This window comes from Balaenoptera ricei, chromosome 3, assembly GCF_028023285.1.
Source record: "Balaenoptera ricei isolate mBalRic1 chromosome 3, mBalRic1.hap2, whole genome shotgun sequence".
In the NCBI taxonomy this organism is placed as follows: Eukaryota; Metazoa; Chordata; class Mammalia; order Artiodactyla; family Balaenopteridae; genus Balaenoptera; species Balaenoptera ricei.
Window position 1 is genome coordinate 43238559 of NC_082641.1, and position 25220 is coordinate 43263778.

A 25220-nucleotide genomic window follows, 5' to 3' on the forward strand; every position below is an offset into this window, starting at 1 on the left:
GTCCTTGATAAACTGTTAAGGAGGCTATGAATTAGATTTTGGGTGAGGGAGCCTTTCCAGAGACTTGAGCTTAAAAAGTCCTACCTCCCCCACCCCGTGGCCTTTTTCTTCTAGGTTTCAGGTTTTACCAGACTGAGCTAATTTGACTCACTTTCAAGTCACTGTGGGCTGTATTTACATTTCTAATTTGTAGAGATTTACAAGACAAAGACAGTTGCTTTTAATTCTCTGAAGAACTGGTCTTCTGCCAAAATTATATTAAAGATTGATTTTCCCAACTATATTTTATTTAATTTGCTTTTTTTTAATATCAGAAGATTTCCAACCAAACTGAAAATTGAGTTCTATGTTCTAGAACTTTATGGTTCAATTTTTCATGCCTTCAAAGGCTTGCATAAGGCATTTAACAAAGACCCTCTTTCTGATTGCATAGGTTAGACGCAGAGCAAAATCTTTATTCTTCTTATTAGCCCCTAAATATTAGCTCCCAGTCTTGCACCATATTGAGGAAAGAAGATGGATATTTCTAGAGTTTATGGAATATTCCAATTAGGAAATGCTGGTATGCCAAACAGTTCACAATTTTACTTGCTGCTTGTTGGTTTTCACTAGAGTTTAAGGTATTTGAGTGTTCCTTTTACTGTGTGGGTTCAGGTAACCCTACTGGTTTCTGTTAGTATGTTTAATTAATATTGTCTGAAGGGCAGATTTATATGCCCTGTCCTGTACTTCCAGGCAGGGGACGCGTTCCCCAGTGAAACATGTCTATCTCACAATATAATTAGGCAAAAGAGATGTAACCATCTTATATAAGATCTATTTAAATATACCAAATTTTATAAACTTTATCTCAGTTCTGTCAACTTTTGTACCTTTAACTTTAGTTTGTATTAGGGCACTATCAACATACCTTTGTCTTATAAGGAGTCCAGAAACTTTTCTTTTTATCCCAACCATTTAATCTTTTTATATAAAAGGCTTTGGGATTCCCAATGAGATGTTGAGGCAAAGGACTCAGGACCCTTTGTTGATTTTTTTTAACTTGATTAATTGTCCCAAGCAATTGTTGGTCAGTTATCTCAGTGCAATTTTTTCAGACTTTTTTTTTTACCCCAGACTTGTTTGGAGCCCTTTAATGTTGGGGACCAATAGGGGGGTTCCTTTGACCCATCCAATCTTAGGTAGTGTTGTATCAGAACCTTTTGTTTTAATCCCATTAACATCCATTTTATTTATTCTGTTTTAAAATAACCATGTAAAAATTTCTTTATCCATTTGGGACGAGGCCCTTTAAAATTTCTACCTTTTTGTGAAGAAGTCTCTAGACTTTTTCTTCAGTTTTTTTCTTACTTCCCTGTTAATCAACCTAATTAACATGAATTATCCTAGTGTTTTTATTAGCATCTGTAAGACCCATGAAGGGAAAGCAGAGTGCACAAATAAAGCTTCCCAAGCCATGTTTTCTTTTCGTTTGGGTTAAATTAAAGGAGTTCTCAGGTTAGCCATTTTATCTTTTTCTACCTTCTGATTTCATTTTTTCATAGGTACCAATAGAACAGCTGTTTATAATGAGAGCTCTAAAAATTTACCAGTTTAGAAGTTTCTCAAATTTAAAAGATCCATCATCTGGCCATTAACGAGATATATCTTAATAGGGACTCAAACCAATAAAATGCAAGAGGCATGCCCACATGACAGTGTGAAGCAAGCCACCTAAACAAAATCCAGAAAATTTACTCCCCACAATAGTAAAAGACCTTCATTGTACAGGCTGATACAAGGAAGGTTAAGATGGCAGAAAGCCCCCTGAAAGTTGGCACAGTCAGACAAAAGATTGCTCAGAATCCCAGTCTGTTCAATGGGCTGTGAAATGTACACCATATGTGTACTTTATGGATGGCAGAGACCAAGTTCTCAGAACACACACACACACACACACACACACACACACACACACACACAGTGCTGAAGAAGATTGGGTAGAACATTTACCTCTCAAAGACACGGAAAGATAAATGCAAGTTCCCACTAAAAGGACTTTTTCTTTACGGTCAGAATTCTGAAAATATGTTTTATCAAGCTGGATTTCTCTAACTTAACTGCATATGCAATAAAAGAGCCCCCATCTTAGTCATTTTCAGGGCAAGATTTCCTTTAATTCCCAATTAAAGTACTTGTAAGTTTTGCATGTACATAAACCTGGTAATTTGTCACTCCTTTTGTTTTGAAAGTTTTGTTCCCTCTTCTGAAGTCAGTTTGTTGAGATAAAGTAGGTAGTGACAATCCTGTGGTGGGCCAGGGTGCTGTTTGTGAGCTTAACTGCTCTAGGTTTTACCCTGGAGCTGTTTTAGCTCTCTTACGTGTCTCAGTTTTTCCCGGCAGTATCCTGAGACCACTGTGGGTGCTCAGATCATGGAGTGACCAACTCTTATGCATATCCCCCGCAGAGCAAATTTTTAATTAAAGTGAGTGGGTTTCCCTGTAGGGGCAGCCGCATATTATGAGGGCTTGCCTCCACCACTCCCACAAGCGTCTTAGTTGCCTGAGAAAGCCGTTGCCACCTGGGAGGAGATGTTCCTTTTACGGAGCAGAAAGCTCTCATGAGATACCTCACTTTTATTACAATAAACTGTTAAAGTAGCCAATTCAAGGAAAAATGACAAGCCAGTCTTCTACCTAATAACGCACTCCGGCCTTACTCAGTGTCTTTCAGCTGAGCAGAGTCTTCCCAGTGTCTTTCAACGGAGGATAACCGACTCAGTGTCTAAACTAAGCAAAAGTCTTCCCAGTGTCTTTCAGCTGAGGTTAACCTGCTCAGTGTCTAAACTGAGCAAAAATCTCCCCAGTATCTTTCAACTGAGGGTGAACCAGGTACCTCTTCTTGAAACAAAGTTTCAAAGATAACCTGCTCCTCCAAAGAGGAGACTTAGGAGATTCGAGAACCAGGAGATAAACTGGAGATTAAATAAAACGTAGGAGATTCGAGAACCAGAAGAGACTCACCCAAATTGTCTGGACTCTCCGAGGAGGCAAACAGGCCCAAGTGGCCTCAGCTGGTACCAAGGCTCCGGATCCTCATATAGTTCAGGCAAAGGAGAGAAGTCTGCTCTGGGTCCCTTTGTTAGTCGCCGAAACAGTCGACTGAAAAAAAATTGCACAATCTAAAAGTTGAGAATTATGTTTTATTCGGCAGACTTACTGAGACCTTAAGCCCAGGAAACAGCCTCTCAGATAGCTTTGAGGGACTGTTTTGAAGAGGTAAGGGAGGAGCCAGGATATATAGGAGTTTTTGCAGACAAACAAAAACTAGGTAGTCAGAACATCAAAAGATTACAGTTAATTAAAGAAAACCAGACACCTCAAGTTAATGAATTTAACACTTTTCCATGTATCGGAAGATGCAAGCGTCTGGGCTTATTGAAATTGTTCCTTTGATATGCACCTTAACTGCCCTGTTTTTCTCCATCCTGTATCCCCTCAGAGTATACCATTGGGGGTGGCTGCAGAGGCTGATAGCTTGATGGCAGGCAGCCTGTTTATCTTGATCCTGAGCTCCCCTCAGGATGCACCATCAGGGGTGGCTTCAGTGGCTGATGGCTGCAGCATTCTTTGCTCACTGATACGGCAGGTGACATGACATCCTTTGTCCACAGAGGGAAAGTACATACTGATGAAGAAAATATTTTGAAGCATTTTAAGGAGATAAAAATGCATTGTCAATATTTATTTTGTATTTGTTTCTTTACATTCTATAATCTTGAGATTATCAAAATTATATTTCTCTTATGTGAAGGTTGATATTGTTGACCCACCTTCACCAAAGTACAGAACTAGAAAAAATTTGCTGAGAAAAGTTTTATCATTTTAGGAAATAAATTTAATAGCAAGTTTTCATTTAATGCAACAATAAAGAAAGCTTTCAAAAGAGTTTCCATAGTAACACTTGAGAATATCTCTGTAATGTTGTAAATGGTTTTGGTAGTTCTACAAAGATAATTATGTATGAGATGATAGGGAGAATATTAAGTTTATAAATAAAATCTACAGAATTGGAATTAAAGCCAATAACAGAGTTCTAGATTGTCTAGACACGTTAAAGATTCTTCATAAATCTTAGGTTATTTTTGTCCAAATACTCGTATGTCCTATAACACCTTGTAGTTAATTTATTCATCATATTGTGAAATGCATCTTATTTAGAGGGGTTTTTTCCCCTCTGGAAAGCTAAATATTATAATCACTGATTCTCCTTATGGTTCTTGGCCCCTTGGAAGAGTTAACAGTTGGTCATAACTATTTACCTCATTTTAAAACTCATTTTGTATTAACTAAGAGAGAGAGATATATATATGCGTGTGTGTGTGTATATATATATACACACACACATAATCTTTTCAGATACAAGTCTAATTGAAAATACTGTCTTTGAATCTGTATCAAGCTGAAAAATGTTTGAAAACTTCTTTAAAAATAACCATATTTTGAATAAAAATATGTGCTGAGAAAAAACTAGTTTTCTTTTTGAATTGGAAAATGGAGCTTATGCTTTCTTTGAGGAAATTTGTACTCAGATGTTTAAGATAATTATGATTATATTTTTGGTTTGTTTTGGAAATATATTTTACTATTCTGAGGCAGATTGATAGTTTTATTACAGAAATAGATTGTAGGAATGGATTCATGGTCATTTCTTGACAGTTTTTCATTTTTGCACAGGAACTGTGCAGGCGGGGGTGGGAGGAGAACAAATCATCACTTCTTGCCATGTTCCCCTCTCAATCAAAATAACTCTCCCTTAAGGGGAATCTGCCTACATTGTTGGTGGGAATGTAAATTGGTGCAGCCACTATGGAAAACAATATGGAGGTTCCTCAGAAACTAAAAATAGAGTTGCCATATGATCCAGCAATCCCACTCCTGGGCATATATCCGAACAAAATTATAATTAAAAAAGATACATACACCCCTATGTTCATAGCAGCACTATTCACAATAGTCAAGACATGGAAACCTAAATGTCCATCAACAGATAAATGAATAAAGTGTGGTATGTATATTGATACAATGGGATGCTGCTCAGTCATTAAAAAAAAAACAAAAACAAAATAGTGAACAAAATAATGCCATTTGCAACAACATGGATGGAACTAGAGATTATCATACTAAGTGAAGTAAATCAGACAGAGAAAGACAAATATCATATGGTATCACTTATATGTGGAATCTAGAATATGACATAAGTGAACCTATCTATGAAACAGAAACAGACTCACAGACATAGAGAACAGACTTGTGGTCTGACTTGTGGTCTGGGGAGGGATGGAATAGGAGTTTGGAGTTAGATGCAAACTATTACATATGGAATGGATGAACAACAAGGTCTTACTGTATAGCACAGGGAACTATATTCAATATCTTGTGATAAACCATAATGGAAAAGAATATAAAAAAGTGTTTATATATATGTATAACTGAATCACTTTGCTGTGCAGCAGAAATTAACACATTGTAAATCAGCTATACTTCAATTTTTTAAAAAAACTTATCCCTTTATCTAATTTTATGCAAAAGAGATTATTCAAATATTGAATTAAAAAGCAAAGAGGAATTCTTTACTGAAGAAAAAAGTCTTCTATTACTATTTGAAAAATGTTGCTCTCAAACATAAATTGTCATAGTGCAGAAGATGTGATTAGTGTTAGGTCTTTGAGAATCATGTTTTTATTAGAGAATATAAAAGACTAAAAGACTTTTAATGAAATGATATGAAACCACAGAGTAGAGGTGCCAGTATACTAAGCAATAAAATAATCTGCTCTGAATATATTTTTCATCTTGTTTAATTAAGGTTATTTGAAGATACATACTCATTTTCTGATACTGATAATTCCTTTTGGTTTCTTTTTCTAATTCTGGCATAACATGAAATAAAATTATAAACCGATCATTAGAAACTTAAAATGGCATATCAGTTGACAGTGATCATAACATTTAAATTTGTAATTATCAAGTAATTTCTGTGTTTTTTCATCCAGTGGAGCATGTTGAAGGATGAAAAGAGACAGGCTTCATTTCATGAAATTAACATTTATTGTGCATTACGTAAGTCATAGTGCTAAATACTGAGAACATAGTTCCTGTACACATGGAACTTAAAATTTGTGTGCCAGTTTTTAAGAATTAATAAACTTCTTTTATCCTGTTTTTTTCTAGCCTAATTCTGGTGAACTGGATCCTTTATATGTAGTGGAAGTACTTCTGCGCTGTAGCAAAGAGAGCTTGAAAAATTCAGCTACTGAGGCTGCAAAACCAGCTAAGTCTGATGAGAAAGGAGAGATGCAGGTTTGTACTTTATTTTTCATTTTCAGATTTCACATATTTTGTACATTATTTATAATCACTAGTTTTCCTGAATGTGATTATAATGAACATACTGTCATGATTTCCTAATTGGAAGTTTTCAAGGTATGTGAAAGCCATCTAACACCAGTAGGATGATTAATCTCCTTATCAGATTATGGCAAGGTAATTAGTGACAAAGTGAAAGATAAAGAGAATTTAATAATTTAAATTTTCACATGAAGCTGGAATTTACCTGAGCTAAAAAAGATGTTTTATCATTATTTTGCGATTGTATCATTTTACACTTTATTCCATCCATATTGTTTATTACATTCCTGTGAAAATAATGATTGAAAATAATGAGCCAGTGTTTTGATAATGAAAAAGTTCTACCTAAGTTTCCTTAAAATCGTTTAATTTACATGTGCTTTTAATTAAATGCAAAACATTCAGCTTGCCACATGAGATACACATATTACTTAAATGTCTCCTATTTTATTTCATTTTAAAATAATTAATATAGAATAATTGTAGGTAAGCCTTACTGTGGAGAGTCCAAGTATCTATTTGAAGAGTAATCTCATACTGAAATTTTGTTATTTTTAAACACTGCTTTAAGTATATGGTGTATTGGCTAGGTCTTTTAGGAAATGTCATTGTAATGATACTTGTCATAACAGGCTTTGGTTTGTGGAAAGTAAAATCTGCCACTGTAGCATCATCGGCTGCTGCTTTGCATCAGTGAAATGAATGTGAGATTCAAAGCTGACAGTATTTAAAAAGACTGTTTATTATTAAACATTTTAAAATAATGATTTAAAAGTCTAGTTATTTATAATTCTGAATACCAGCTAGCCTTTGATCTTTGTTCCTCACTCTTCTAATTTGCTCTCCTCCAGAATTCCACCACCATTGAAACTTACATGATTTACTTTTCCCTAACATTTATTTTGTCAACTGACTGCCTAACTAAAATTAGGCTAAAATCCCCACAATTTGGCATATAGTCATTGTGGCCAAAGGAATCTTTGAAGTTGGAATGGCAAATATGTGGCATGCATCGCAACATTCTCCTTCTCTCATGGCAGATATTAATAATAAGTCATGGGCCCCTTTTACACTCAAAGCTTATTAGACTCTTGCTGAGAAAATGATCTAATGAGTAATTCATTGGAGTTAGTATTTTAGGTGAAACCTGTTTGTTGTCTGCTGTGTTCTAGGCCCAAATTTTATTAAGCATGAGCATCTGTGCCTGTTTTACTTAAAGATACTGAGAAGCTTTGCAGTACTTAATAATATGATTTTGTTGAGTTCAATAGACAGTCTCTACAGGGAAGTCTTCACTGTACCCTGGGCAAAACTGAGCGTCTCTCCTCTGCTGAATAACATTTTTTTATTCAGTTTATTTCAGCATATGCTGCTAAGGAAATTAAGGTGGGGATGTGTAAGCATGAATTATATATGTAGTCTCTGACTTAAAGGGGTTTAGAACTATGGAGGGAGCATTTTTTGCTCAGAGAGGTGACCATCAAAGATACGTGTGTGTATAGTCTTATAAAAGAAGTAATGAGACTTAGGCAAATTTGTAGGAATATTAGAACTTTTTTCAGACAAAAATTGCATTCCCAGCTGTGGAAGCAACATGTGCAGAGTACAAAACATCCCTCTTTAAAAATAACTCCAAGACGAAATTGGGTCATTTGTAGAGACTTGGATGGATCTGGAGACTGTCATACAGAGTGAAGTAAGTCAGAAAGAGAGAAACAAATATCGTATATTAACGCATATATGTGGAACCTAGAAAAATGGTACAGATGAACCAGTTTGCAGGGCAGAAAATGAGACACAGATGTAGAGAACAAACGTATGGACACCAAGCAGGGAAAGCGGTGGGGTGGTGGGGATGGTGGTGTGATGAATTGGGTGATTGGGATTGACATGTATACACTGATGTGTATAAAATTGATGACTAACAAGAAAAAAAAAAAGCAAGTAACTAAAAAAATAATAATAAATTTTTATATTGATTACATGTTGAAATGGTAATATTTTTAATATATTGGTTAAATAATATATTTTTAAAAATTAAAAAAAAACCTCCAAGTTGTTCTGTCTATATGGTTGAATGACAAAGGCATAGAATAAAACAGGGAGGAGAACTATACCTTAAGAAATGGGATATGTATATAATATTATTTGCTTTTGCAAATTAATATTTTGAGTAGGAATCCTGGACACAGGGAAATAACGCCACAGGCAGTTTATAAGGAAATCTCACCTCTCAACTGCCATGATTGTGTAGCACTATTTAGGGTAGGTTTGAACCCAATTTCCTTTACATGAGATATGAGGAGGAAGTAGAATTTCCATAGTTATCTTTCCCTCCTCTAACTTTGAGTGTGTGTAATGTCAAATTTAGCTTTTGATCAGCCTTTATATAGGACTACTTTCTAAAGTGACTTTTTCTTTTACCTGTGAAATAAATCTTGAATTTATTTTTCCAGAAAAACAAAATGGCTTAGAATATAGCTAGCTTTGGATAACAGTTGATTAGTAGAGGTTAACACTTCCGACAATGTATTCTAAAAATTGCTCTTGTCACTGTGGCTTTGCCAGCTTCAAGTGTTTCTGACCACTGCCCCTTATCACAGCCATTTCATAAGAGTTAAATGAGACTCAGTGTCAGGAAATAAAGACCATAATTACAAAGTCTAGAATATTGATTTCTGTTTTGTTTCTCTAGGCAAAGAATTCTCTAGAATCATTCAGCATTAGATTAAAACATCTATAAAAGGACATAGAATAGAAGGTTACAGATCACAACTATACACTTAGGCTATCTAAAAACTACTTGAGAGTCAAAATACCCTTTAATAGTGGTGATAGAATGAGATTTAGCAGTTTTTTCACTTTAGAAGTTTGCATCAAAAGTGTACTATTACAAATTGAAATCAGATGTTTTTATTTTAAATAAACTTTGAACATATTTAAAATAGCTGATTTAAACTCTATTAAGTGCAGTAGCTGGACTTCCTCAGTGACAGTTTCTGTTGACTGCTCTTTTTCCCTGTATATGCACCATATTTTGTTGTTTCTTTACATATTTTGTAATTTTTTTTTAAATTGCACATTTTATATAATATAACATGGCAACTTTGGAAATTAAACCTAAGTTTCTTTATGTTGCTATTTGTTGTAGTTTGTTTGCTTGCTTGTTTGTTTTGTAGACTTTTCTGAATTCTGTTAATTAAGTCTCTATTTTTTGTTGTGCATGGCCACTGAAGTCCCTGCTTAGTTAGCTTAGTGGTCAGCTAATAATTAGACAAAAACTTTCTTAAATGCCCATAACCATTAAGTCCACCAGTTTCTGCTTAGGGACTCTGCATGCATATTGTAGCATGCCTTTAACACTTAGCCAGAGAGTTGACAGCACTACCTTAGCCTTCACTTCCTGTGTGTTCAGTCTTAAGGACACCCAGAGGTGGGAGTTTAGGGCCTTCTCTTTTTTTTGGAGTGTGAACACAGCCCTACACATGCATGAGGCCTTCTACGTTTCTAGTTTTCTAGGAGCGCCTTTCACATCTCCCTATGGTCATCTTACTCTCCATCTTTTCTTTTCTTTTCTTTTTTTTAAGCTTTTTGGTTAACCTGTTATTTGTCCTGTTATCCACCACCTCAAAGTCATGATGTTAAACAATTGCCTCTTACTATTTTTAACAGATGCCCCTAGGGAAAAGGTTGTTTGCACTGGGCAAGCCCTGGGTCAGGTCAAATAATGACCTTCTTGTGAATGAATGAAGTCTTCTAGGGGACCACCAAACAGGTGAAATACTGACAGTTCTCTGGGAATGGCCTATTGAAGTCATTTCAACCCTGTTCTGTCCCTTCCGGTGGCTGCCAGACTGATTTTCAGTGATTGCAGGCTCTTGGTTTTCAAGACTACTGTGGAGCTGAGTGGGAGAGGGAGTAGAGTAAGTTAAAACATCACAAAGCATCCAGTTCTTTGGTTTTGGGGTTTTTTTAATTAAACGCTCCTTGGATTGGTGCAAGCCTTTGTTTAATTTCCAGAGTTCTGAAGAAGTTGATTTTGACAATTGCCAGTATTCTCAACGCTTTTATGGAGAAGAGGATTTTTGGAGGCCTTTGCTCCACCATTTTCACTGGCATTCTTCTGGATAAACTTAGAGAAAGCATCTATTACATTCAATAGATTATTACATTAGTCAGCTTTTAAATTAGATCAAGACACAAATTTAATTTTTAAAAATCTAAAATTTAATAAAAATCACATTGGTTTGAATAACTTTGTCTGCCTTGACTTGATTAAAATTCAGTTGGTTCAGGAACATCATTCTGATTTAGATGAAAAATTCAAAAATCATATTGTGTTTTAGCTAATAGTCTTAATTGAAGAGATGACATTGGTTGAAATTTACTTAGAGTGTATTGACTTAAAGAATGTATTGACTTAAAATGTACTGACTTCTGATATTATTTACCTTATCATTTGCTTATCTTAAAAGGGGAAATTGATTTATGACAAACTTGCAAAGAAAAAGGTCTAAGAATAAAAATACTCCCTACTGTTGGCATTCTCACGCTTTTCTAATAATTGCCCTCATGATTATTTGGATTTATATAGACCGATGTTGCATCATGATGAGCCTGAATTCTAAGTTCTTTTATAAAGGTTATTAGGTTTAGAAAGTTGAATCAACTGCACAGTGCAAATATTATAGCATGTTTTTAAATCCTTGTGAGTGTAGAGATTTATAATTTCATGGCAACTATTCATTTGGTTTTTAAACATTTAAGTTCTTATTTACAGAACTTAAGTCTTAGGATCTCCCTTTCTTGTACTTAAGGAGACATTTGTAGGAGGGCCTTTATAGTTTCTTTCTTGTCATTAGTGTGAGACTTAGTTGACCATTTCTTGGATGGAACTTATTATGGGAAGCAGCATTAGAAATTGGGCAGTTTCTGTCTTCCTTCTGAATCAAGTCTTCACAGATAGTGTTTATTCTGTTTTCAAGGAAATACTTCTGCATAATGCAGCTTGTGCATAATTCAACTGCAAGTGCGTAAACCGTACACTTCTTATCTAAAGTCAAGTGAATTATTTTTAATTTTTCTGCCATTTTGGATTGTGTACATGTACCTCAGTACAGAAAAATTGTGTATTTCTCCCTCTGGATGTTGGCTACCTGGTACATCATTGACAGTTTTTCATGTCCTGAGTCTTCTCTTTCCAGCCAGCCCATGTATCTAGGATTTGTATGGATCACAAACTGGCAGCTCAAAAGCCAATTCAGTCCACATAATGTCTTCTTTAAAAGTGAATTTGACAGTTTGAGAATAAAAATAATGATAGTAAAAGATTATAATCAGATGAAAATAAAATAAGAACCCACAAGCTTATATACTCAGAATAGATACTGTAGAAGGAATGGAGATGTTAGAAGAGTCAATGTTAGACAACTACCATAAGTAATATTTGACTCAGGCAAGAATAATCCATGGATGCTAAAACTAGTGAGTTGAAAGTTTAATGAAGGGCTTCTCTGATGGCACAGTGGTTAAGAATCCGCCTGCCATTGCAGGGACATGGGTTTGAGCCCTGGTCCGGGAAGATCCCACATGCTGCAGAGCAACTAAGCCCATGAGCCACAACTACTGAGCCTGCGCTCTAGAGCCCGCGAGCCACAACTACTGAGCCCACGTGCCACAACTACTGAAGCCTGCACGCCTAGAGCCCATGCTCTACAACAAGAGAAGCCACCACAATGAGAAGCCCATGCGTCGCAACAAGAGAAAGCCCACGCGCAGCAACGAAGACCCAATGTGGCCATTAATTAATTAATTTTAAAAATGTAAAAAAAAAAGAAAGTTTAGTGAAGAGTGGGATATTTACAAAGTCTATAAAGAATCTCCCTATAAATTTCTTATAAATTTTTTAATATAAATTTATTTATTTATTTATATTATTTTTGGCTGTGTTGGGTCTTTGGTGCTGTGCGTGCGGGTTTCTCTAGTTGCGGCGAGCCGGGGCTACTCTTTGTTGCGGTGTGTGGGCTTCTCATTGTGGTGACTTCTCTTGTTGTGGATCACGGGCTCTAGGCGCACAGGCTTCAGTAGTTGTGGCACGTGGGCTCAGTAGTTGTGGCTTGCGGGCTCTAGAGCTCAGGCTCAGTAGTTGTGGCACATGGGCTTAGCTGCTCCGTAGCACGTGGGATCTTCCCAGGCCAGGGCTCAAACCGGTGTCCCTTGCATTGGCAGGCAGATTCTTAACCACTGCGCCACCAGGGAAGCCCCAGTTTCTTATAAATTTATCTCCCTATAAATTTATTGTGAAAGGGAAAGTAGTAACTTATAGTAGAAAATGCTAGCAGATGTTACTTTAATCAAGTAATCAAAGTTACTGTCACCAATCCAGTAATGTTGACCAATGGACTGAGACCAAAAAAAAACAAAAAAAATCACTTGTGCCAAAAATACATAACCTGAATCTGATGATTCTTCATGATTACACAAACCTAAACTGAGAAGCATTCTACAAAATAACTAGCCTATAGTATTCAAAAATGTCAGTGTCTTGAGAGTCACAGAAGAACTGAGAAACTGTTCCAGATTAAAGAAGAACAAAGCAATATTACAGCTAGGTTCAATGCATGATCCTAGTTTGGCTCCATAGAGTGGTGGGGGAGAAGGGAGGGCAAAAGACATTATTGGGAAAGTAGATGAAATTTTAATATGGACTGTCGATTAGATAATATCAGTGTATCTACATTAATTTCCCTCTTTTAATACTTGTACTGTGGTTGTATGGGTGTGTATGTTTGTGTATATGTATATACATAAATATAGAGAGAGAGAATGTTGTAGCACATGGGGCAAAATACAAATAATTGGTGAATCTGAATAAAGGTATATGGGAGCTCTTTATCCTATTCTTGCAATTTTTCTGTAAATTTGAAATTATATGAAATGTTAATACCATAAAAGAACAAAAAAAGGTGGAGAGTATTCTAGATTAAAGAAGACTAAGAGACCTGACAACTAAATGTAATAAATGATCCTTGGCTGGATCCTGAAACCAAAAGTAGTAGTAGTAGTATCCTGGCTCCGAACGTAGTAGTGGTGGTGGTGGTGGTGTTGGTAGTCGTGGTAGTAATGGTAGTAGTCTATAAAGGACATTATTGGATCAGTTGGGGAAATTTTAATATGGACTATATATTAGATGATGTATTATTGTTAAATTTTTATGATCTCATAATATTGTGGCTATGCAGGAGAAGGTGCTTGTTCTTAAAAGATACATGTTTAATTGGGTCCCATTGGTTTATTTTTGCTTTTATTTCTTTTGTCTTGGGAGACTGATCTAAAAAAAATATTGCCACAATTTATGTCAGAATGTTTTGCCTTTGTGCTCTTCTACGAGTTTTATGGTGTCATGTCTTATATTCAAGTCTTTAAACCATTTTGAGTTTATTTTTGTATATGGTGTAAGGAGTGTTGTTATTTCATTGATTTAATTGCAGTCATCCAGCTTTCCCAACACCACTTGCTGAAGAAACTGTCTTTTCTCTATTGTATATTCTTGCCTCCTTTGACATAAATTAATTGACCATAGGTGTGTTGGTTTATTTCTGGGCTCTCTGTTCTGTTCCATTGTTTATCCTCATTTTTTAAATGGGGAGACTGAAGCTTAAAAACTCTAGGTGACTTGATCAATGTCACACAAGTAATTGAAGACTGAATTCAAACCCAGGCAGTCTTGACTCCAGAACCCACATTCAGCCACTATACCATTTTGTTTAGTAAAACACAGTGAATATATTTGTTATCAGCAAGTGAATGACAGTTGTTTTTCCAGTGGTGATCAGTGTAAAGGTAAGGAGACCAATAAGCTGACAAAGTTGGATCTGTGAAAATGTTAACCTCTCCTCAGTTTATAGAGTCTGAATTTAAAGGGAGCAAATTTAAAGAAAGCAAATGGTATTTTTCATGGTGAGGGAAGGGTATTCTTATCAGGAGAAAGCATGGAAGAAAGTTTGAAGATATGTTTTCTTCAAGATTATGTCTAATGGAGTATACTGTTTTCTCTGCTTGAAATACCTCTTTTCAGCTCTTCATTCTGGCCCATCCAGAGATTACATGAGTCTTACGTGGCCAACTAAACCTAAATAGACCTAAATAGGAGTCTTTCCTTCCTCTGTAGTGCTATAGTACATTTAGGTATTCAAAAAGTAGCAAGTACTGAGGGTGCAAAAGTGAATAAAATATGGATTCTGTGTTAAGGGAATCACTTATTTTTATGTACCATTTGTTTGCCTGTTACTTAAAGGTTTGAATTTGTTTTTACTTTTTAAATATAGTTTCTACTAAGATATAAGCTTCCACAGTGATTACTGTCTACTTATTATACCTGTCACATATTGTAAATGCAGTTTCCTTTTAAGAATTCAAGCTAAATTTAAGAAATGGCAGAATTTGAAAACGTTCAATTTTAATTGTAACATATATATATAACTTTTCTGTTGGTAGGTTGTTCCAGTTTTGGTGCATCTCCTGTCTGCTATCAGCAGTGTTAGGCTTTACATTCCTAAAGACCTTCGACCACTGGACAATAGACAGAGTGTTTTAAAATCAATACAGGTATACACGTTAATTTTATAAATTAAATATAAATTTTATGTAAATATAAATAGGGTTTATAACAAGGCAGCTGATTTGCTTTTAAATATATTGCTTTCTTTCAGAAAACCTATAAACACTACCAATAGTGGCAGTCATTTTTAACAAAGATAGTGGCAGCAGATCTATATGTAGACTGTCCTCTCTTTGAATCTAGCAACAAAGTCAGGCTAAAGGAGGGCTCACAGAGGAAAACATGGCCACTATTGTATGTTAAATATGTTTTGCTTTATTCGTTATGAATGAAAATAACTATAGAGTGTATTTAAAGTTTTATGTATAAAATCATGTGCCAGGACTTTTAACTACTTTATAGTATAGTTAATACATGGATGAAATAGTTTTATTTTCAATAGGAAAAAATAAGATTTTATAGAAAATTTTATTTTCCGGTAGGAAAATCAAAAGGCACTTTGTTAGTTGGTTTAGTTGGTTAGTCAATAAATATTTGAAAAGGATTTACTATGTAGTGAAGGCTATGTACTAAAATCTGAGAAAGCAGGATGCTTTCAGTGTACAGTAGGAATTTTTAAGCTGTGGTCCATGGGTGGGCTTCTTGAAATGAATAATTCTCTTGACAGTTTTATAAAAAGTTTTTGTGGGTAACTCCCCCCCCCCCTTTTTTTATTTCTAACTGGCCAAATCCTATCTTACCTTTAAGCCCTATCCAAGACCCTGAAAGTCTCCCAGTGGGATACCAGCCTATAGTGACCTATCTCTTCCCTGAACTCACGTGTTCATTATATTTAATAGTAAAATCATGTTACAAAAAGTTTAGTGATGGGGATCTGGACCCTTTGAAAGTTTATATCTTTCAGCTCAGTAGTGCCCTCCCTAGGAATCAGCCCCAAAGAAGTAATCAGAATATTGAAAACATTTACACTTGAGATGTTCAATACAGGATTATTTATAATGGCAAGAAGTTACAACAACCTAAATACACAATGATGGGCTTTATCAGTAAATTGTGCTGCATACAGAACTATTCAACTTTAAATATTAGAATTATTAATAAATTATAATACATGTCTGTACATAGAAAAAACATAAAAGGAAGTATTTAGTTTAGTCTTAACTAATTTTGTATGTAAGATGAAAAATGAATTTTAAATATTTTGTTTCAGGAAGTTCAGAAACGTTTTCCTGATGGTGTTCCCTTATTAGATCCTATTGATGACATGGGCATTCAAGATCAAGGACTGAAAAAAGTCATCCAGAAAGTAGAGGCTTTTGAGCATCGAATGTATTCTCATCCACTTCACAATGATCCAAATTTGGAAACTGTGTATACGCTTTGTGAAAAAAAAGCACAGGTACGGCAGAAACTCTTTTATCATAGAATTCTAAGTATTTCACTATATAAGTGAGTATATATTTTTCATTTTCTTTTCCTATTGGTTTCATCAGCTAAAGCAGGAAAATGTCTAGCTATCTTTTAAGTAAACTATCAACTCTTACCAGTTAAAAAAAGTTGATCACTTTAATTGAGATGCCATTCGCATAGCATAGCCTCCCCCCGCTTTTAATGCATACAATTCAGTGGTTTTTAGTATATTCACAGATATCTGCAACTATAACCACTGTCTAATTCCAGAACATTCTCATCACCCCAAAAAGAAGCCTCATACCAATTAGCAGTCACTCCCCCTTTCCCTACCCTCCAGCCACTGGCAACTACAAATCTCCTTTCTGCCTCTATGGATTTGCCTATTCTGGAGATTTCATATTAAAAAAATCATACAATATGTGGCCTCTGTGTTTGCCTTCTTCCACTTAGCTAATATCTTCAAGATTCATCCATGGTGTAGCATGAATTTGTATTTTATTCTTTTTTATGGCCAAAAAATATTCCATTGTATATATATACCACATTCTGTTTAACCACTCATCAGTTGATGAACATTTGGAGTTTTTCCACTTTTTGGCTATTATGAATAATGCTGCTATGAACATTTATGTACACATTTTTGTGTGGGCATATCTTTTCATTTCCCCTGGGTGGAATTGGCGTAGAAATGCAGGTCAGTGAGTAACTCTGTGTTTAACTCTATGTTTAACTTTTTGAGAAACTGCCAAACTGTGTTCCAAAGTGGCTGCACCATTTTACCTTCTCACCAGCAATATATTAAAGTTCCAGTTTCTCCACATCTTCACCAATATTTGTTTCGTCTGTATTTTTAATTATAGCCATCCTAGTGGTATGAAGTAGTAGTTCACCTTTTTAGGCTAACTAGCTATATTCTCTAACCAGTAAAAGCATTCTTACAGCCATTCTGAATAATGAATTTAGAAAAAGCTTTTTGAAATGAACACATTTCTTTCCACTGTCCACTTCTCTTCAATAGAATCTTTTGTATCTATCTAAATGTCACTTCCTCCTTGAAGTTTATAACTCCTTGCTATTATGCTTTTTCAGCTTTTATCACATGCTGCTTTTATCATGTTTGTCTTCTTGTCTCACAAACTAGATTTTAAGCTCCTTAGGCTCAGGTGTTTCATTTTAGCTTATTTGTACTCTTCCATATTTCCCATAATGATCTATTTTTATAAAGTAGATGCCTAGTATTTATTGAATAAATAATATAAGTAGAAACTTCTTGGCTTAATAGAGTAATGTGTTCAGTTCATAGTTTTACAGCACTGCCCCTTTCTAGCTTTTTGTGTGCTAACATGATGTGGCCCTGTGCCATGTTGGGCACAGCAGGTGTGTTCTCAGTGAACATGTAGCACACCACGCTGTGGCCCACCATGAAGGTTTCTTGTCAAGATGAGGAAACTGAGACACAAAAAGCTTGAGTATACTCAGTTGTCATCCTGGCCTCATCTATCACCGGGACCATTGCAGCAGCTCCCTCCCTGCTTCCAGTTACTCCGTACCTGACCACCAGAATCATCCTTAACAGTTTCAACACAGGAACAGAAAGACTTGAGTTTGGTTGAGTGGTGACTGGAAAGTATCCACGGAGAAGGTGGTTTGAAGCCACAGAGAAAGGCATTATCTGAGCCACTCAAATATAACAAAAAGGCCCTAGTGTCTGGTTGAAAGACTGGCTAAATAAACTTGTTATGAAGACTGCAATACATGGAAAAAATGCTTATGCAGGAACATTAAATTTAAAAAGTAGGACCTGAAATCATTGTGGACTATGATTACAATTTAGCAAAAGTAAAAATGCACACCAGAAAAGACTGAAAGGAAAACCTTAAGTGGTTGTGTTTGGGCAGTGAGATTATAGTAGGTAATCCTACTCCCACCCACCCCCCATTGTCTGTAATGTGCTTATATTGCATTTCTTAATGAAAGAAAACTACAAAGAGTTAACAACTTAGGGGGAAAAAACAAGTCTTTTTTTTTTTAAATGACCTCCTGACCTCCTAGCGACTGCAGGATAAATTTGACATTCCTTAGCCCTGCCTAGGAAGCCTTCAAAATCTGACCCCTCAACTGTCAACATTTTAAGTGCTCATACCCTCTGATTCAGCTTTCCCAGTTTCTCAGACTGAAACTACAAAGTGAGGCAGTACAAGGATGTTCTTGTAGCATTGTTTGAAAAAGCAAATGAATGTAAACAACCTCAGTGTTCATCAGTAGAAAATTAGATACATGAATTATGCATATCCACACAGTGGGTATCAACATGGCCATTAAAAAAAATGAGGTAAATTTTTTTTTTTTTTTTAATTTACTTATTTTTGGCTGTGTTGGGTCTTCATTTCTGTGCGAGGGCTTTCTCTAGTTGCGGCGAGTGGGGGCCACTCTTCATCGCGGTGCGCGGGCCTCTCACTATCTCGGCCTCTCTTGTTGCGGAGCACAGGCTCCAGACACGCAGGCTCAGTAGTTGTGTCTCACGGGCCCAGTTGCTCCGCAGCATGTGAGATCTTCCCATACCAGGGCTCGAACCCGTGTGCCCTGCATTGGCAGGCAGATTCTCAACCACTGCGCCACCAGGGAAGCCCAAGGTAAATTTATATGTACTTTTTGGAAAAGAAATCCTAATTGTATTGAGTGGAAAAGGAAGCTGACCTCACTTCTGTGGGAAGAGCCCCTGTACCTGTGTATTTATTCATTTACAGACATGGATATCTGTGTTCTTTTAAAGTATGTAGAAAAAGATCTAGAACAGCATTATCCAGTAGAAATATAATACAAGCCACTTAATGTAATTTTAAATTCTGTAGTAGCCACTTTAAAAAAATAGTGAAAAGAAACAGGTGAAATTAATTTTAATAAGATTTTTATTTAGCTCAATATGTCCAAAATATATTTCAACATGTAATCAGTATAAAAATTACTATGGTAAAAATTTTAAATAGTAGACTGTCTTCTACCAACCTAAAGCTTTATATGCCTCTGGGTACTTAGCACAGTCTTCTATGCTAATACAGGTGCATCTTCAATTAAAGGAATTTTAGAAGACAAATTTTTTTTTTCTGATAGGCCTGATAAATCATGCTAGGTAGTATAGAGTTATCTAACATATAAAGCATTTCTTCTTATCCTCCTAGCATTATGACAATATATCTGTTCATAGCAATGTAAATAATTGCTAGGAGTTTAGTCTGATAGCCTGGGTTTGAATCCCATCTTTTATCACTCACTAGCTCTGTAATCTTGACCAGTATCTTGATCTTGGTAATCTCTGTCTGCCTCAGTTTTCTCATCTGTAAAATGCACATTTAATATTAGTTACCTACTTTATATGATTGCTGTAAGAATTAAAAGAATGTAAAGCACTTGAAGAAACAGGATTTATAGTTAGCTGTCAACAAATATCAGTTACTGACCACCATCATTGCCTTCAACATTTCTGCTCCTCAGTTGAAGCTTAATAAATCATCTGCAAAATTCCAAAGTCTTTTGAATTTCTACTTCTCAATCCCTAAACTTTTCTGTCCGTGTTTTTCTGAACTTCAAGCCTCCACTTCAGGATCACAGTGTTTTCTTGCTCTTGTACTGTCATCCTCTGTCACAGTTGAAAAGTATGCAATATTTACTGATTAATGGAATTTTAAAACTCATCTACCCTATAGGATGACCTCAAAATAACATTTTCCTTTTAGGCATTCATCTCTGTCTGTAGAATAAAGACCTATTCTCTTTGCTAAATCCATTTCCAGCTTAGGCAGATTTGTTATACAATTTGAGGGCAAAGAGAAGCAACACTTCTCAGGGCATCGTAAGGGAAATATAAGTAGTTGAGAGATAAGATTCATATACTCTCATCTTTCTTTCCTTATTCTCTGAGTTACCCCCTCATTCCCTAAGGATGAAAAGCTGGAGTTGGTGTCATTGCTACCTCAGATACATCATTCCTCTTGTGTAATATCCTGGGACAGTAAGAAACTCCTGTGTTCTCCTCCATGTCCCCCGGCCCCCAATATAATATTTTTTGTTTCATTTCATGACTAAACACCATTTCATTTTTTTACCTTATTACTGAACTTCTTTTGTACTTTTATATGCCTTAGATTGCAATAGACATTAAATCCGCAAAGCGAGAACTAAAGAAAGCAAGAACTGTCCTACAAATGGATGAGCTCAAATGTCGCAAACGTGTTTTAAGGAGGTTGGGATTTGCTACGTCTTCTGATGTCATAGAGATGAAAGGACGAGTGGCTTGTGAAATAAGCAGGTAAAACCTGGTTCTAGAAAACTGATTCTAAAATGGGATACTGTTTTTAAAATGAGGGCTATTAATCTTTTGGAAAAGGAGCTATATTAAAAATATAAAGTTGTACAGTGCCTTCCATATTAAAATACAGGTTCTGATCATGAAGTTGAGAAATTAGAAAGGGAGAATAAAAATCTTTTGAATCCTACTAATTAACACAGACACCATTAGTACTTTTGTATGTTTCCTTTTTCTTTATTTTAATGCATTGTGGACTTTTTACATAATTGTAACCTTAGTTTATATATGGTTTTTGTATACTTTTAATTATTTTTACAATTATGAACATTTTCCCCCCTTGAAACTTAATCTAATAATCATTATCCTTTTTTATGTAAAGTTTTGGTCTAACAGTAGGGTATTAGAGTATAGCATATTATAGGCCACAGCTTGAAATCAGATATAAACTTTTGTAAATTGGATATAAGCTGTTGTCTATTTTGGTAATCTTTTACCAGATTACGAATGACCTTAAAACTAAATGAGTTAAAACAGAAGTCATTTCATTCTCTCTGATTGTTTCTATGGGTCCAAAATGCTGGAAGGGCTCTTTAAGATGTTCTGGCTCAGGGTCCCACTTGACTGCCATCATCTTGAAGATACTTATTTTGCCATAGTCATGACCATTATTCTCGATGAGTCCATAAAAGACATCTTGAAACAGTTTTTATGTTCTCACCAAGGCCCTAATGGATGGGGCCAGAGAATTACAAGCCTTGTAGATGGTTTTGTATATTCCTGATGAAGACTTATTCATATTGTTCTTATTGATCATCTGGTTCAGATATGAATTCAGATATCGGCAGGGGCCAAGATTCTGTGGCAAACAGGACAGTTCTAGGCCACCAGAAGGGGGCAGCGACTACCCAGCCCCAATTAATTATTACAGAATAATGTGATATCAGAGTATTCAACTTAGAAAAGTCAAAAATCCAGATTTTTTTTTTTTTTTTGGTGAAATCTCTTGATTTTTAAATGTTCACAGACTAATTCAAAATTATTTTTTTAAGTCCCTGTGCAAGCGAAATAAAACGTTTCTTCATGTTAGATTTGGCCTACAGGCTTGTAGTTTTCCTTTAAGCTGTGATAAAATTAAGCTTTCCTACTTTGTACTTAAAGAAACCTAGGCACTATAAGGTTAATCATTTACCCAGGATTAAATTTAGACTATAACACCAATCTACTGATTTGAATGCCAAAATTAATGTTATTGGAATTATTTCTTTGTGATGTTATGTAGTATTGATATTTAATAGTTAATATAGAAATTAATTTCTGTTAGATATCTTCAGCTAGTTTTAGTCTTAGAAGAAAGAATATTTAGAGAGATAGTGATAACAATATCACATATCGAAGTATGTTACCTTTCCCCCAAAATTTGCCTCTCCCTCTGGTCTGTCTTGCTGAATAAGACCCAGCCACTAAAGGCAAAAACTGGGGAGTCGTCCTAGATTCCTCCTCTTCCTTCTAGCTCTCTTCTCACATCTTCATGATTGTTTTCTCCTACCTCTGTGCTGTTTTAACTATTCCCACTGACTAAGGTGCATCCTGTTAATAAGTCTCTACAACCCATCCTTTATACCCTTGCTTTCAGAATAGTCTTTCCAAACCATAAATCCTACCATGTCATTGTTTGGTAAAAGCCTCTCAGTGATTCTGTATTGCTTTCAGAATAAATTCCATAATTTAGTGTATTCTTGACTTTCCCTTTCTATCCTGTCTCTTGCCACATTTCACACATGGTGTTTCTTTTATTTAACATGACCTTTTCCTTGCTCCCTGTTCCTGCATAATTTTTTTTTAAGATCTTCTGAAACTTGCTTTGAGTTTCTTCAGTTTGATTTTAGGCTCCTCAACTTTTTTTTGCATAATTGCCTATATAAATCTCTATTAAATTGCTGTCCTGTGATTATTATCTTTCTTATCTGCCTCCCGCATTAGACTATAGACGTAGTCTCGCCTTATTTGTATTTTTGTCCTTTTGTCTTGACTTAACTCTCAGTTTACCATTAGGAACCCGTGTTTAGTTTTTGACTTTATTTTTGAGTAGTTATTACTGTTTATAAACATTGATAGTTCATGACTTTATTCTTTTTTAGAAATCTTATGAAAAATAGGAAATTTGCCCTTTTTTCCTTTTCTTTTTTTTTTTTTTTTTTAAAGAGTAACACCCTTATAGTTACTGGATGGATCCATTAAACCCTTTTATAAATGTAAGATACTCTATGGAACCTTGATTATAGAATTCTAGAGACACCATCACTGTAGTCTTTTTTCAGCTTTCGTTGAACACAGTTGAGAATTCAGAATTTTTCATTTGTCATCCACATGGCAAAGAGAAAAATAACAGAAAAAGATGTTTTTGCAATTATTACGCAAATCAGAAAATTAACACAAAGAGACAAAAAGCACTCGAGGCAAAGTGATGATGGTAAAATTGATCATATAAGCAAAATCTCAGACCCTAGGTAAATTCTCACACTCAAGAGTCAGTGAGTGAATAATATATTTCTAAGAACAAGAAGAAAAATTTAAGATTTTTATAACTTTACTCTCCTTTCTGGTCAACATAAAGGACTTAGTTATGTAATGTTTTGTGATAAGAACTTGGGCCATCCCATTTTGCTAAAACGGACTTGTGACTTTATCTTTCATCTTTTGTATTTGTGGCAAAATTTTCCTTGATACAATTCTTAGTTGGTCAAATACTGAAGATAGTTGTAAATACAAGGAAATTGATAAAAAAACAGATGACGAAGAGATGAAAATAATTCTAATCTTTATAATATAAATCTATTGTTTTTATAATATAAACATAAAAATAAACAAATGGGACCTAATTAAACTTTAAAAAGCTTTTGAACAGCAAAGGAAACCATAAGCAAAATGAAAAGACAACCCACAGAATGGGAGAAGATATTTGTAAACAGTTCCACCAACAAGGGATTAATCCCCAAAATACACAAACAGCTCAATAACAAAAAAAACAAGCAACCCAGTCAAATGGGCAGAAGATCTAAATAGACTTTTCTCCAAAGAATACATACAGATGGCAAAAAGCACATCAATAGATGCTCAACATCACTAATTATTAGAGGAATGCAAATCAAAAGTACAATGAGGTATAACCTCTCACTGGCCAGAATGGCCATCGTCAAAAAGTCTACAAACAAATTCTGGAGAGGATGTAGAAAAAAGCGAACCCTCCTACACTGTTGCTGGGAATGTAAATTGGTACAGCCACTATGGAGAACAGTATGGAAGTTCCTTAAACTAAAGATAGAGGGACTTCCCTGGTGGTCCAGTGGTAAAGAATCTGCCTTACAATGCAGGGGACGTGGGTTCAATCCTGGTTAGAGAACTAAGATCCCACATGCCGCGGGGCAACTAAGCCCAAGGGCCACAACTGCTGACCTTGCGCACCTCAACTAGAGAGCCTGCGTGCTGCAAACTACAGAGCCCATGTGGTCTGGAACCCACGCGCCCCAGCTACAGAGCCCACGCGCCCTGGAGCATGCACAACACAACTAGAGGGAGAAAACCCGCACACCACAACTAGAGAGAAGCCCACACGCCGCAACGAAGACCCGATGCAGCCAAAAATAAATAAAATAAATAATAAAATAAATCTCAAAAAAAAAAAAACTAAAAATAGAGCTACCATATGATTCAGCAGTCTCACTCCTGGGCATATATCATACTCCGAAAAGATACAGGCACCCCAGTGTTCATTGCAGCACTATTTACAATAGCCAAGACATGGAATCAGCCTAAATGTCCATCTACAAATGAATGGATAAAGAAGATAAGGTACATATATACAATGGAATATTACTCAGCCATAAAAAAGGAATGAAATAATGCCATTTGCAGCAACATGGATGGACCTAGAGATTATCATACTAAGTGAACTAAGACAGAGGAGGACAAATACCATATGATATCTCTTACACCACGTGGAATCTAAAAAACGATACAAATGAACTTATTTACAAAACTGAAACAGACTCACAGACTTTGAAAACAAACATATGGTTTACCAAAGGGGAAAGGTGGGCTGGGGGGTAAGGGCAGATATATTAGGAGGTTGGGATTAACATACAGATACTACTATATATAAAATAGATAATCAACAAGGACCTACTGTATAACACAGGGAACTCTACTCAATACTCTGTAATAACCTATATGTGAAAAGAATCTGAAAAAGAATAGATATATGTATTGATATATGTATAACTAAATTACTTTGCTGCACACTTGAAACTAACACAATGTTGTAAATCAACGATACTCCAATATAAAATAAAAAATTTTTTAAAATCTCAATGTGAAAATGTACAATTATGGAGCAAAGAAGATGGCCTTTCTCTCTTCAGTGAAATTATGACTTGTCATAGTCTTTTAAAATACTGTATTTAGATGATGCAAAAGAAGAACCAAAAGTAAGGGTAAGCTAGAACCTAAAAGAGATGTGTTTAAAATCTGGAGTCAGTAATATGTTTTGACAAT

The 25220-nt window shown here is 35.4% G+C and overlaps 1 protein-coding gene across 2 annotated transcripts in view; it reads left to right on the forward strand.

The window, feature by feature from the left end:
• MTREX (Mtr4 exosome RNA helicase) overlaps positions 1-25220 on the forward strand; it is a 133724-nt gene that overhangs the window by 89700 nt on the left and 18804 nt on the right. For both annotated transcript variants that reach the window (XM_059916381.1, XM_059916382.1), the window contains 4 exons: positions 6214-6342; positions 14887-14997; positions 16161-16349; positions 20506-20669. In XM_059916381.1, coding sequence (XP_059772364.1) covers positions 6214-6342; positions 14887-14997; positions 16161-16349; positions 20506-20669 — 593 coding nt within the window. The remainder of the gene's footprint in view (positions 1-6213; positions 6343-14886; positions 14998-16160; positions 16350-20505; positions 20670-25220) is intronic.